Here is a 16,090-nt window from a genome sequence, read left to right as displayed (position 1 = left end):
CTAGAGGCCTGGTGCAGAAAATTCATGCACGGGTGCGGTCCTTAGGCCTGGCCGGCGATCAAAGCACGAGCGTCTGGCGTGGAAGGGCAGGTCCCAGCTGACCTCTGGGCCCTGGGCAGCACCTGGGCGCCCACTCACACTTGCCTGGGCCTGGTGCCACCCGCTCACCTGCTCCACCATCCCGCTCTCATTGGGGCCTATCGGGGTTGGCAGCGCCTCCACTGCTGCCCACTGCCAGTGCCGTGTCGCCAATGCCCGCCATGCTCGGCGCCGTCCGCTGGTGATAAGCACACATCATATCGAGTGGTCAAACTCCCAGTCTCCTGGTCGAACTACCACCCAAGGGGACAATTTGCATATTTGGCTTTTATTATACAGGATTAATTCCCTAATGTTTTATTTTATACTTGAGCATGGACAAAACTTTGAAATATTTTGAGAATGTTAAGGGGAAAGGAGTGGAGTCAAAAACTATAAAACTGCCCTGGCCAGTGTGTCTCAATGGTTGAGCACTGACCTATAAATCAGGAGGTCACAGGTTCGATTCCCAGTCAGGGTATATGCCTGGGCTTCAGGCTCAGTTGGTTGGAGCATTATCCCACACACCAAAAGGTTCAATCCCCAGGCAGGGTGTGTATGGGAGGAGGCCAATCAATGTTTCTGTTTTGTTTCTCTCTTTTTCTCTCTCTCTCTCTCTCTCCCTCCCCCCCTTCCTCCCTTCCTCCTTCTACCTTCCTCTCTCTCTGAAATCAATAAAAGCATATTTTTTAAGAACCATAGAACCATTTTCTAATAACCCACACAGAATTGTAACCTTCACACATGCATTTCTTTACCCAGTACTCTTACAGGAGATATAATAAAGACTTGAGACTCACCCACTCAGCCAGTGAGCAGCAAGAGTGTGCTGGATAAGAGCATAGGCTCAGGCATCATCCTGTGTAGGTACAAATCCCACCTCTGAAAAGTTGGAGCTGTGTGACCTTGGGTTAATCACTTAATTTCTGTGTGCCTCATTTTCCACATCCATAACCTAATAATACAGTACCTCTACAGGGCTTCCATGAGGATTAAATGAGATCCAGAATATAAAACACTCAGTATGGTGCCTGGCACATATTCACTAAATGGATTCTCTTATCATCATGTGCAAAGGCCTGTGATTAGGTGCAGGAGACACATAAGAAGCATCCTACAACTTATTATTCATTATTTTCAGAGCTTGAAAATGAAAGTGAGGACAGGACTTGACCACTAAATGGAAAGCAGCAAGTGAGATATTAATTTAAGATAAAATTTGAGTCTTTCCTTGGTAGATCCCCATAATTTCTGCTTGCAGGCAATGTGCAAGACATAATGACCTTCAAAACTTAATGGAAGTGTGAATCATCTTCAGCAAACCACATGATCTTATACTGAATATCTGACAGAACGGTTCTATTGGGGTATCAGAGATTAATTTATTTCCCTGCTCAGAATCTCCAAGGAGCTTGTTAGTTTTACCTTTGGATTTTAATGGTTCTTCACAGTCTCCCAAACAAAACCAAGCTCATGTCCGACACATTCAAGGCCCTGCACAATGTAATCCCTTTCTCTGTTTCTACCTTGTGTGACAAAGCCATTACACAGACTCACTATTCTGACCAAACTAGAAAACTCTCTAGTTGTGCCCTAGCTCGTTTGGCTCAGTGGACAGAGTGTCAGTCTATGGACTGAAGGGTCCTGAGTTCGAGTTTGATTCTGATCAAGGGCTCATGTGAGGGTTGCAGGCTCCATCCCCAGTGGGGGACATGCAGGAGGCGGCCAATCAATGATTCTCTCTCATTATTAATGTTTCTATCTCTCTCTGCCTCTCCCTTCCTCTCTGATATCAATAAAAATTCTCTAGTTCTGACAGTACTAATGTACTGCTTTATATAGTAATTTAATATGTTTCGTATCTAGCTAGGCTGGAGGTTATCGGAGGCAAGAAACCCCCATCTTACATAACCTTGTATTTTCCCTCTACTCAATGCATTTATTTCCACATAGAAATCTTTGCCAGAGAGTAGGGGGTTTGGGGGGCTGGGTGAAAAAGGCTAAAGTACAAATGGGTAGGTACAAAATAGTTTCAGGGATATAAAGTACAGCATAGGGAATCTAGTCAATAACATTGTAATAACTATGTATGGTGCCAGGTGGGTATTGGAAATATTAGGGGGAATCACTTTGTAATGTATATGATAGGCTAACCACTCTGCTGTACACCTGAAACTAATACGAAATAATATAAAATGTAAACTGTACTTGAGAAATAAAAATCCTATATAATAAAAGCCTAATATGCAAATTGTCCCCTCGAGTGGTCGTTCGAACAGGAATTTGACAGGGAGACCGGGAGTTTGACCGCTCGCTATGACATGCACTGACCACCAGGGGGCGGCGCGAAACATGGCGGGTGTTGGTGACTTGCTGCGACCTTTCACCAGCTATCTGGAGGTGGGGGTGATGGGGATAGAGGTGTGGTGAGAATGCAGGGTGTCCACCCAGCTCACTCTCACTCCCCCTGCTACCCTCCCCCAGGACGCCAAGGCTCTTGAGCAGGGGAAGCCCCCCACCTGTGCTCAGGTGCTGGCGCCCACAAGGAGCCTGCCCCGCACCCGTGCTGCCTCTTCCAGGTGAGCCGGGCCAGCAGCCACAGGACTGCAGGGGCTGGTCGGGCTCCTGTGGGTTCGCGCAGGAGCCCGTCTGCGAGGCTGGCCAGGAGAGAGGGTGCTGCCCACCCAGCTTCCATGCGCCCGGCTTCCATGCGGCACCGCTGGGTGGCCCAGAGGCCCATGCTATGCCCCGACCCACGGCGTCCGGCCATGCTCACTGCATCTCCGCGTGGGAACTCGGGTGCCATGACTTAGCCGGCAGGGGATGCGCGGGGGCCTAGGGGCCCAGGTGCTTCCCAGAGCCCGGAGGTCAGCTGGGACCTGCCCTTCCATGCCAGATGCTCACGCTTTGATTGCCGGCCAGGCCTAGGGACTGCACCCGTGCACTGGGCCTCTAGTAAGTAAATAAAAGAAACAGAAATTCTGATGCCCTTTTGTTTCAAAGCTATTTTCTTTATTCCTCTGAAAGCCTCCTTTTTCAACTTCTTGATTCAGAAGATAATAACTACTTTTCTTTTAAAGTTACACTTCTCAATTCATCCTGAGACTTCAGATTTTTAAAATTGCATACATCTGTGAGAATCTTCTCATTAAAGTTTTTTTTTGTTAGGGTTTATTGTAAAAATTTTTTTAAAGAAATAGTCTTTCCAGACAGGTACTAATGAGAATATCCTTAAAATGATTAAATACTATAACTACTTCTTACCTTCATGGTAACCGTGATGGTGCTATTTACATTTGCTTTGTACAACCAGCCTTGTTTTATCACACCACCCTTCTGAGAACACAAAGAAGATGAATCCTGAAAAGAGCAAAAACCATCAATGAAACAACAGCCAGGCATCTAAATCAAATAGTGTTTGGGGGGCACGAACTAGGCCCTGCTCCAGTTTCTAATCGAAACCTAACAGTCCCCTCCCTCCTAGAAGATGCCTGATTAAACTTGTAACTGTTAACTATAAAATGAAAGACTCTGTGCTGTGCACACAGTAGGCACTCAATATTTACTTAATTGTATAAGCCGTCATCTGGGAAAGTCTTCTGCATTATGTCAACAAGCAAAATGCATCTCAAAATGTCACAGACATCCAGGCCATCTGTCCCCTGAGGGATCTATCAGGCAGAAGAGTCCAGATGAATCACCACATCACATGCCCAGGGCGGGAAAAGCAACTCCACAAGCATGTCCCACAGGTGGTAAAACATCCTATATAATAAAAGCCTAATATGCTAAGTGTCTGACCATTTGACCAGTCACTATGACATGCACTGACCACCAGGGGGCAGACGCTCCAACCGGTAGGTTAGCTTGCTGCTGGGGTCCGGCTGATCGGGACTGGGCGAGATGGGCCGGACACACCCCGGAGCCCTCCCGTGGCCCCTCCCTGGCTAGCCAATCTCCCGCGTCCCTCCCAGGCCCTGATCATGCACCTACGGGGTCCCTCAGCCTGGCCTGAGCCCTCTCACAGTCCAGGACCCCTCGGAGGATGTCAGAGAGCTGGTTTTGGCCCGATCCCCATAGGCCAGGCCAAGGGACCCCACCAGTGCACAAATCTGTGCACCGGGCTTCTAGTGTTTATATACAAATCACAGCCCAGTTCACTTGATTTTCCCCCCAATTCCATTTGAAAATGCAACAACTTTTTTTATTTTTAAAAAAATAATAATTAATTTGAAAGTTGGCCACAGATCATTCAAATACAATTCTTTCCCTCATCTTTTCTCAAGGAAATCTCTCTCTCAATAGAAGGGACCTTGAAGAAACCAGTGCAGGGGCCCCAATCTTTACCTCATCTTTCTCACAGTCCTCATCAATTTCAAATACATGATTGGGAATCTTTTCTGGTCTCATGGATTTGCTGAAAATGCAAGAGAATTGTCTTAAACATTGAACAGAATAGAAAACAAAACATAATAAGAAAGACTTCTTTCTTTCGCAAAAAAATGCCAAGACAAAGAGAAGAAATTCTTTTCTTCTTCCCAAACTCAGATTCTCTCCTCTGACTAAACTTATATTACCTTTTATATAAGGACTCCCACATGTGCATCCAGCAGCAAAGATATAACTAAGCCCAGATACTTTGTCAGGGAAGGGCAGAAATTGTCAAAGAATGTCTATTAGAGCTGTTATTGGTGGCAAAATCTTATCTTTCCCCAGGTCAAAAAGCAACATAGTGTCCTGGCCACTGTGGCCCAGTTGGTTGAGTGTCATCCATGCACAGAAAGGAATTCAGTTTGATTCCCAGTCAGGGCACATACCCAGGTTGCAGGTGCCCTCCCTGGTCAGGGTACATGCGGTAGGCAACCAGTTGATCTCTCTCTCTCTCTCTCTCTCTCTCTCTCTCTCTCAAAATATTAATAAAAAGATATTTTTTAAAAAGCAACAGTGTAATTATGACTCTATCATCTGTTTGGTGTATGACCTCTGACAGGTCATCTTAGGAGTCAGTTTTATAGGACATCTTTAGGACTCAGTTTTCTCCTCTGGGTAAGTACTTCAAAAACTATAAAAGGATATACAAAGTCTTATTTCTCCAAAACTTTATTTGTATGCTACCCTGTGAGGTTGGCAGTATTATGGATGAGAAAGGGGGGAAAAATGAGGGCTCAAACAGACTGAGTGACTGGCCTGAGGTCATCTAGCAAGTATGTAGTAGAAATAAAATTTGAACCCTGACTGGCTCCTGAGCCAGTGTGCTCATGGTGGTCCTTCAACTCAACTGAAAGAGATACACTTTGTCAAGAGATTATCTGGGGTCATCAAATTGAGCCATATATTTTCTAGCCTTTTCATTGACACCACTGGAAAATACTCAGTATGTTATCCAGAATCAAATAAAGATCATTTTATCATCAATATAGATAGACCAAAGCCAAAAAGTGAACTCATGCATTTTGGAAAGAATTTCAGTGAGCAAAGTAAAGACATATTCGGTTACCCAAAATATTGCATTTACAAAACATGCTGGTTGTTTGAGGTTTTGCTTTAGCATAAATTATAACTAAGAAGTTTCACAAGTGGTTAAAAAAAAGATAAAATGCTTAATAATTCTCCTTCAGAAGGCTTCACTTGAATTCTGTACTTACCATGGCAACATTCGAAAGTCTCCAGAGAAGTCTTCATACTTGTAGTTTACCACATGCCAATCTGTGCTGTAGGTTTTAATACACTGAAAGAAAAGAGAAATATGTAATTTAAGTACAAAAAGTATACATATAGCCATTTTTTTTAAATCAGGTAATAAGCTGTAAAACTTAAAAATCACTTGGGAAATTTTGGTACTTGGATCTTCCTTTGGGGATTGACTGTGTTTCCCTAAACCAATTGGCAGCAATAACTGCCAAATCTTATGCTCTCTTCAACACTGAGTCCAAGTGCAGACAATATTCAAATCCAAAAGGAAAAGACTAAGAACACATGCTACCTGTGAAAGTATTTAAGCTGTAATCTCTGTATCACATCATATAGATTTGTTATGTAGGTCAGTTAAAGTAACAGTAATTTTATTTTCCATTTACAGTAAAGGAAGTATATTTGAAATATACGATGAATGTTCCTCTGTGGCCTTTGAGCCTCTTACCTCTTTGACAAACAAACTCTGGGCCCTTTTCTCAGCATCTTCTGGGACAGTGGATTGCACTGTTCTGCGCTGACGACTTATCACCGAGATCTAGAAGACAAGGATCATTCTTGCTGTAAAAACTGGCTTGGCAAATGCAGGGTGTTACTTCTCTTTTTTTAAAAAAAGTGCTTGTGAACTCACGGATATGTCTTCCATTGGAAACATAAGCAGGTCTCTGAGGGGGTCACTGTAAATCTGGGTTTTTCTTTGGATGATAACATTCTCATAGTCCAAAGGCTCAACAACTTTGGTCTTCTCCTTAATAAGATATAAAGGAAAGTTAATATGGTCAAACTCACAAGGTAAGTTTCTCTCCAAAGATACATTATTTCACAAGAGAAGAGATTACAGATGATGATAATCACTTAAAGGAGACACTTTTCAAGAGAAATATCCTCCATAACTAGACATACACACCAAACACATACACACAGACCTCTCTGCTAAAGACAAGAGTTCTGGTGAGATGACACTGTACTCTGATTATCCACGTACCTTCCAAAATTTATTGAATTTAAAGTAACACAGCCCAGCCAGCATGGCTCAGTGGCTGAGCATCAATCTATGAACCAGTAGGTCACAGTTCAATTCTCGGTCAGGGCACATGCCCAGGTTGCAGGCTCAATCCCCAGTGTGAAGTGTGCAGGAGGCAGCCGATCAATGATTCTCTCTCATCATTGATGTCTCTATCTAGCTCTCCCTTTCCCTTCCTCTCTGATACACACACACACACACACACACACACACACACACACACACTGAGTGGCCAGATTATTATGATCTCTGAACGCATAATAATCTGGCCACTCAGTGTATATCCTATATAATAAAAGGCTAATATGCAAATTGTCCCCTCGACCAAGAGTTCGACCAACAGACAGGCCGGCCAACCGCCCATGTCCCCTCCCCCTGGCCAAGCTGTCCAGACCCCACCCATGCACAAATTCATGCACCGGGCCTCTAAGATATATATCCTATCTAATAATAGACAAATATGCAAATTGACCACACCTCCGACACACCCACAAGCCACGCCCACCATCTAATCAGAGTAAATATGCAAATTAACCCAAACCAAGATGGCTACAGCCACAGAGAGCAAGGTTTCCTAGGTAAAAGAGAAAGCCAAGCTTTCCGCCTGCCCTGGCCAGGCCTAAGCCTCTACTCAAGCTACAAAGTTCCAATTATAGAAGGTAAACAAATGGCGGCAGAATGGAGCTTGAGAGAGCAGGCCAGGGTTGCCGCCGGCAACAGGGGAAGCAAAGCTTTCCGCACACCCTGGCTGGGCCCACCCGTTTAAGGCAACAAAGTTTCAATTATAACCCCAACACAAATGGCTGCCGGCCTCAGAGGGAGCCCCAGGCTTGGCTCCGCTCCAGGCTACAAAGTTTCAATTGTAGAAGGAAAATAAATTCCAGATACCAGGGCCTCTGCTTGGGTTGCCAGGGGGCGTGGCCGGCCTGCAAACCACCACAGGCCCCTCGCTCAGGCCGCCCCACACCCCAAGGGAACCCCCACCTGATCCGGGACGCCCTTCAGGGCAAACCAGCTGGCCCTTACCCCTGTACCAGGCCTCTATCCTATCTAACAAAAGAGTAATATGCAGATTGATCATCACTGCAACACACAATATAGCTGCCCCATGTGGTCAAAGATCCTGCCCCCATGTGGACACAAGATGGCCACCACAAGATGGCCAGCAGGAGAGGGCAGTTGGGAGGCACCCGGCCTGCAAGGGAGGACAGTTGAGAAGGACCAGGCCTGCAAGGGAGGGAAGTTGGAGGTGATCAACCCTGCAGGAGAGGGCAGTTCGGGGTGACCAGACCGGCAGAGGAGGGCAGTTGGGGGCAAACAGGCTGGCAGCAGAGTGGTTAGGGAGTGATCAGGCTGGCAGGCAGAAGCGGTTAGGGGCAATCAGGAAGGCAGGCAGGCAAGCAGTTGGGAGCCAGCAGTCCTGGATTGTGAGAGGGATGTCTGACTGCCCATTTAGGGATCCGACTGCCCACTGGGATCGGGCCTAAACAGGCAGTCGGACATCCCTCGAGGAGTCCCATATTGGAGAGGATACAGGCTGGGCTGAGGGACAACCCCCCTCCGTGCACGAATTTCATGCACCGGGCCTCTAGTATACACACACACACACACACACACACACACACACACACACACACACTGAGTGGCCAGTCTAAAATAACACAAAAAGTTGATATTTGTTGAATATGCATTATTCACTGAGTAACTGGGGGAGAAAGTATCAACATTCATGTGTCTACTCTGTACCAGGCACACTGTCCAAAGGGTGTATCAAATTTCTGGCATAGTTGGGGCAAGCACAGGTACTAGAGACGCTTGATCCAATGGTCATGGCATAAAAAGGGTGAGGTTCCAAGTAGCAAAGTCAGTGGATCCCTGTTGGACTTCCAGGCGACCTGGGCATTGATAGTAGGGCCCCAGCCTGAGGCTAAGGTTACAAGGAGCAGGGTCAGTGACTCCGAGTAATCTAGGATATGATTTATTAATAACAGTGCTAAAAGCATTTACTGAGCCCTTTCTATATACAAGGCATCATGCCAAGTGCTTTCTCTACATTTTCTCATGTAATACTCAAAACAACCCTATAAAATAGGTTTAATCTTTATCCTTATGTTACAGATGAGGAAATCCTGAACTGAATTCAGGTTAAGTAACTTGCCCACCTTCAGAGGTGGAATTCAAACCTGGGTCTATGACTACAAAAGTGCTGTTCTTTCTACCTCAGGCAGCTTTTCCTCCCCTCATAAATAACAAAGCTACTAATGTTCAAGGTACTGATCTTGGAATAGGGTCCCATTAGCTACCTTCCTACCATCTTTTCCTTCACTAAACTTCCATGATCTGACATACCATCTATTTACCTCTCTGCGTATCTAAGAACAGGGATTCTCCTTTATAGTTCACTGCCAAAATCCCAGAACCTAGAACATTCACTAATTGTTGAATGAACTTTGACATATTCAGATTCAACCAGAGCCATATCTCAATACACTATGCTAAACCAAGGTGGATATATTAGCGATTTCTAATAATATTTTACTTAAATTAAAGTATTTTTCTTAAAAATTTTATAATAAAATAATTGGGATGATCACTTACTAAGTTATAAAATGTCTAATCATTGGGTGTATGCCTGAAATGAATACAATATTGTATGTCAACTGTAAAAATTAAAAATGATTTTAAAATTTTATAATAAAAACTATAAAGAAAACTTGAATTTAAGATATATTAAGACATCATAACTGATGAATTTAAGATTATTTAAAATTTATCATGATGGATTATGGGGTTATATTTATATTTGTATACAGAGTATCTAAGGCAGTTTCCAGCACAATGTACCAACACAATCCTTTGATAACGGTTTTTAATTGGTTCACAACAGGTTACAGCTATATCACAGGTCCATATCTGAAAGGCATCTCAGAGCTTCCTCTTTAAGATTACTTAGAAAGATAAGTATAAACCACTCTAACCAATAAGAATCAGCGTTCAACAAGACTAAAAGATTCTAACAATAACAGTACAGAGGTTCTTCCAGAAATTAAAAATAGAACTACCATATAATCCAGCAATCCCACTTCTGGGCATATATCCAAAGGAAATAAAATCACTATCTCAAAGAGATATCTACACTCCCATGTTTATTACAGTATTGTTCACAATAGCCAAGACATGGAAACAACTCAAGTGTCCTGACAGATGAATGGATAAGAAAATGTGACACACACACACACACACACACACACACACACACACACACACAATGGAATATTGTTCAGCCACAAGAAAAAATAAAATCTTGCCATTTGTGACAACACTGATAAATCTGGAAGGCATTATGTTAAGTGAAATAAGCCAGACAGAGAAAGATAAATACTGTATGGTAACACTTAATGTGGAATCTTAACAAAGTAAGTAGAGCCTGGTCTGTGTGGGTCAGTGGTTGAGCATCCACCTATGAACCAGGAAGTCACCGGTTCTATTCCTGGTCGGGGCACATGCCTGGGTTGTGGGCTCAAACCCCAGTGTGGGGGTGCAGGAGGCATCAATGATTGTCTCTCATCATTGATGTTTCTATCTCTCTCCCCCTCTCCCTTTCTCTCTGAAATCAATAAACACACACACACACACACACACACACACACACACACACACGTTTTTTTTAAGTAAGTAGAATGGTTTCCAGGGGCAGAGAGGTAAAGGAAAATGGGGAGACATTGGTCAAAGACTTTCAATGTAAGATGAATAAGTTCTGAGGATCTAATGTACAGCATAGTGACTACAGTTTACTTGTAAGTTGCTAAGAGAGTAGATCTGAAAAGTTTTCACCACACACACCAAAAAGTTAACTATGTGAAGTGATAGATGTGAATTAAGTTGACTGTGGTAATCATTTCACAACGTATAGATATGTTAAATCATCACATTGTATACTTAAAATATTTACATTTTATTTTTCAATTATACTTCAAAAAAGCTAGGGAAAAATTTCCTAACAAAGGTATACTTCACTCCAAGTCCTAAATTTAGACTTGTAGAACCGTGAGATCAAGTCAAGCAGGTCACCCCTATCATGTTTGTGAGTACTCATGAAAATTGAGTCAAATTGGGGGAAAAAATCCTATTTGGGGACCTCAGAGATTTTCTAATAGGAAAATTGGACTCCTTGTCCCTTATGTACCATGTTCGCATGGACCCCAAGAGAAAGGAAACTGTGACTGCAGCTTCCAGCTCTAACACTCAAAGTCTGTGATCAATTTCTCAGAGAAATTAAATTAATCAAGCTGCATCTAAGAAGGCAAGCCTTAGGCACTGAAAATAATTTCAAAGTCTTGCCTTGTGCCAAGCATACTCCTAATACAGATTGCAAAAAAAAGGTCCTCAAATTTCAATGTTTAATCTGTTGAATTTGCATCTGTTAATCTCTCCATATAATTTCACAAGTACCTTCACCAAATAACTTTGGAAAAAAAAGAAAGAAAATGCTCCTTTCAGCAGTGCAAGGTAGTTGACAAATTAATATTTGAAAGCATATGTCAAAATGAATCACTTTTTTAAATGCACAGTATATACCTTCTAAAAATGAAACTCATGTTCCCCATGTGTTTTGAAAGCCATATATTCATGTTATAGAAAACAAGGTTTCACTTTTTATTGAAAACTGATTAAACTAAGCATTCTGGGTCTTCACTCCTACTTCCTTTATCAGGGCTAGCTCTATTACAGAAAAAGTTGGGGTGGCTATTCTGGGTCCCACAAAGCTTCCCCTAATAGAAGATCTAGGCTTGTGAATCAGATTTCATCTTTTAAAGAAAAGAGGAGGGGCTGAGCCACAACACCTCCACCCGACCCCTACCTCCAATCCCCATTTTGAACTCCAACCATCTCCCAGGCATTAAAAGCACAATTCAAACTAGAAGTGGAAGAGAGGTTACAGTAGGAGTCAGTCCCAAAGAATCACACCCTACATTTCCTTTCCAGTTGGATTTTTGTAACTCTGTTGGCATCCAAAACGAGGAACACCTTTGACTTAAATTATAGCAAGGTCCCACTGTGTACTGCTATACAGTTCTGTAGCAGTTTTAAGTAAAAGGCAAAAGCGTTTATACAATCTGGAGAGAAGCAAGCATATGTTTCATACTTCTCTCTTCTTAAATAGTGACAGGCAAACAGTCAACCGAAATTTGGAACCTACTCAGTTGTCACCCATGAAGGAGAAAAATCAAAACAAAACAGTTTGTCTTTGAAAGTTCTCATTCACTGATGTCCTAATCTCTCTTGAAATAAATTGCTAGTGATATTACAGGTTTGCTATTGTTGTTTAACTTGAAGATAACTTTGCAGTCTTTTTTTTTTCACTTTGCAGTCTTAAAAAAAAACCACTTTCATATCATTGTTTCATATCATTGTCCAACCACTATGCTGTACACCTAAAACTAATATAAAATAATATTGAAGGTCAACTATAATTGAAAAATAAAAATTTTCAAAAGTGAACCAGCAAAAAACAACACCACCTACTTTCAATATACATTTTACCTATTTCACACAAAAACTTTTCCACTAGACAAAGAAAATAGTATCATTTCAACTTATACAGGAAGAAACTGGCTCAGAGGCTTAAGATCAGCTGTTTACATTTAGTAGCAGAACCAGGATTCAAATGGAGGTCTTCCAAATCCTGCTCCTCTTTTCTTCTTTTCTTTTTTATTTTATTTAGTTTTATTTTATTTATCTTTATTGTTGAGAGTATTATAGATGCCCCCCTCTTTTTCCCCCTTACTTCCCTCCCTGGTTCCCACCCGCCCCAGGCCTTCACCACCCTACTGTTTGTGTCCATGGATTATGCATATATGCATATAAATTATTTGGTTAATCTCTTCCCACCCACCCACCCACCCCTTCCCTCTGAGATTCCTCTTTCTTTTCTTAGCAGTGTTTCCCAAACTTGACTTACGTACCATTGTCAAAATTTTGGGCACATCTTCTGAACTATCACATATTTCATATTTTTCTTCAAATAAAATCTCTTCTTTATTGAAAAACATTTATTGAAACAGTAATCTTATATCATCCCCATACAAGAAAATAAATCAGTATTTTCCAAATCTCTAACAAAATGAAATTTAAAATGAAATCTTTGTACCATGGTTTGGGACACGGTGCACTCTTCCAGGCTTGCTCAGGCTACTAAGGACCAAATCTAAATGGACTTCCTCCTTGTGTAAGCCCTAAAACTGAAGAAATACACAATTCCACAAATGGAGATAACGTTCTGATTTCTAACATAGAGTGGAAGGACAGACAGTGAAAAAGGAAACTTATCAGTACAGATTCAGTTACAGTCTGGTTTCTTGGTCCAAGGAGAGGAAACATGGATCCTAACTAGGAGTCATTAACAGCATCAAATACTTAGACTTAATGATTTTGTGGTGGTTCCTGTGCATCCTATACAGGATGATTAATCTTTCATCATCTGAACTATATCTGTACAAATATAAAACCAAGATGGTAATCCTAAAATAAATATGTAAATATGTATGTGCCATGTAGGTATTCACTCATCTAACCACTCGTGTATTTAAAAATACAAATGACTAGCAAGCCTATTTATGCTATCATTGGAAACAAAACCATATAATTTCAATTTCACTTAAAAAGCAATAATAATTGCATGATATTTATCAGTCAAGAATGTAAAATTAGGCTGGGTTACTTCTGCTTAGATATTACACCAAAGGTCATTAGTTTCCTGGGAAATCTTTTACTTTAGAAACAAGTTCTCCTTAAGAATTCTAAGAATGTCTCTTCTGCAAGTCTAAAGTGAACACTCACTGGCTTCACAGAATCCCTCCTATAGCACTGGGAAGGAAACAACAGAAAGCTTAGCAGTGAGGCACAGGGCCAACTCAAAAATCTCCCTGCGCCACCATCACCCAATTCACCAAATTAAATTTCAGTTCAAGAAGGAACATGGCAACAGTTGGTTTAAAAAAGAATTATTTGGCCCAAAAGTTAGCAGCTCATTTTCACAATATTGCTGTCAGACTACAGTTTCAATGGCATCTGAACCCATTCTTATTGAAAATAACAATCTTATGAAAGAAATAACACACTCAAAAAGAGGGGGTTACTCAATGAGTCTCTTCTTCCCATCACTTCTCCACCTCCCTCCCTTGGGGATTTCTCCAAACCCTCTGGGCATTCAGCTCCCGTTTTGTTTCAGACATTTGTAGCACAGTTTGGAGTGCTTTCTCAACAGAGAGTATCTTAAAATAACACTTCGCACTCAAAATGGCCACTGGGGGCATGCAATTTCCGGCAACGCAGAAAAGAGAGTTTGGTGTAAGGGAAATTTATCAAGTCCTTACTATTCTCTAAGCCCTGTGCTGGCTGGCGCCTGTTAATGTAGAGATGAAAAGGAACCAGACTCTACCCTTGAAAAATTCACAGTTTAGTGGGGAGAAAAATAAACCCAAGACGGTCTAGTTAATCACGGAAGCTATGGTAACTTATAGCCCCACTTGGCTTCCATGCATCTGTCATACTCTCTCACTGCCACATCTTGTTCCAGCAAAGCGAATGCACAAGTATTTTTGCATGCTCACGTGTGCAAGCCCATCTATATAAATCAGAAGATGTCCCTGTATGGGTATTTGTGGTCCCTGACTATCCCTGTACAAGAAAATGAATCAGTATTTTCCAAATTGCATGTTGTCTTCTACTTTTGTTGAAAACTCCGTAAGATTAGAGACTAAGTAACTGTCAGGAGTGGGAGGATGAGAAGCAGCAAAAGTAGTGCTGTGACTAACAGAAAAGAGAAATGTCACTACTACACACTAGAGATTTCTAGAGGAGGACCCAAACCATAACTATATGGAATTTATTTCATAATGTTCAAAATAAACAGCATTTGACTTTGTTATGACCCTTTCTTGTCTAAATAATAAGATTACCTTCACCAGATCATTTCTTTTCCTCTTTTGCAATAGGAACTCCAAGTACTGAAGATCCTTTGAATTAATATAACTTGGTGATGATGCTAGGAGAGGGAAGGCCATCTTTTTAATTAGTACAACCCAATTTGGCAAAACAGATGAACATATTTTAATAAAGATTGTTTATCAGAGCAAATCTTGGCACAAAATCCCACGTACAAATTGCATTCAAGACACTGACCTTACTTAAAGCTAACAAGTAAGGGAAAAATCATGCTTCATTAGACCCATTGGGTCATGCTTAATCCTAATCCATACTCTGACTCATGTTCTTCCTCTGACAGCCCTTATTGTCTTTACTGACCATTGTGGCATTTACTGATAGAGAGCACGGAACAACTTTGTGGGCCGTTTTGCTTAACAGTCTCCTTAGGAGGACTGTAATCATCTGGAGGGAGGAATATAGTGCCTTGTACTTTCTCTACCACTTGCTTAAGCATTTTATATCTATTATCTCATTTAATTCTTTCAAAAACCCTGCAAGGGAGATTATTATGCCCATTTTACAGATTAGGAAATTGAGACTCAGGCAGGTCTAGTGTTACACATGAGTGGAGATGGGATTCAAACCTATATCTGATGGACTCCAGAATCAGTGCTCTTAACCATGATACAAACTAAATTTGAAAACATTTCCCCACCCTTGCTCCTATCACTTTTCATTTCCTTGCATGGACTTTGCATTTTAGGGTTTGCTAAAGCTTCCTCAAACTTCCCTATCATTTTAACCAAACTGAGATCTTGCCTTCTCATCAACCTGATGATGCTGAGCATGACTGGCTTAGAGAGTCTGTAATGCAATTGGATAAGGAGTTTTGCATTTGTAAACGGTTACTTTCAATTTAGAATTTGCCATCAATGAATAGGGATTAGTACCTTAGATCTTTTACTTTGGGGGAAGGGGTGGGCTGACTCAACTTCAAGTGGGTAAGAATCGAATTACCAAAAGAAGAAGAGGAAGAAGAAGAAGAAGAAGAAGAAGAAGAAGAAGAAGAAGAAGAAGAAGAAGAAGAAGAACCAATAAGATATTGTCAGGGGACCAGGTCTAATTCATCCCGGTATCCTTTACAGACCCTAGCAGAGAGCCCTGAGAACTACAAAGCCAGAAGCTTTTGTGGCTCATGAGGGACAACCAGCTGAGTAATACAAGGAGACTGATCTTACGCACATTCGCCTTCCAAGCCAAAATGGCAGCACACAGTGAGAGGGAAAAGTAATTGCTAACTAAGGCTTTCAGAACTAATTATCAGATCCAGCTTTAATTTAGAAACAATTTACTATTCTAAGAATCAGC

General features: G+C 41.7%; 1 protein-coding gene across 2 annotated transcripts in view; it reads right to left on the bottom strand.

Annotated features, from left to right (window-relative positions):
• DOCK11 (dedicator of cytokinesis 11) overlaps window positions 1-16,090 on the bottom strand; it is a 206,553-nt gene that overhangs the window by 155,027 nt on the left and 35,436 nt on the right. For both annotated transcript variants that reach the window (XM_079765506.1, XM_079765507.1), the window contains exons 2-6: window positions 6,401-6,517; window positions 6,218-6,307; window positions 5,724-5,806; window positions 4,426-4,495; window positions 3,343-3,438 (exon numbers count right to left, since the gene is read on the bottom strand). In XM_079765506.1, the coding sequence (XP_079621632.1) occupies window positions 3,343-3,438; window positions 4,426-4,495; window positions 5,724-5,806; window positions 6,218-6,307; window positions 6,401-6,517 (456 nt within the window). The remainder of the gene's footprint in view (window positions 1-3,342; window positions 3,439-4,425; window positions 4,496-5,723; window positions 5,807-6,217; window positions 6,308-6,400; window positions 6,518-16,090) is intronic.

The sequence above is a fragment of the Cnephaeus nilssonii genome (assembly GCF_951640355.1).
Source record: "Cnephaeus nilssonii genome assembly, chromosome: X".
Classification (NCBI taxonomy): domain Eukaryota; kingdom Metazoa; phylum Chordata; class Mammalia; order Chiroptera; family Vespertilionidae; genus Cnephaeus; species Cnephaeus nilssonii.
Note: the sequence above shows the minus strand (reverse complement) of the source record. Positions and strands in the feature narration are given on the sequence as shown.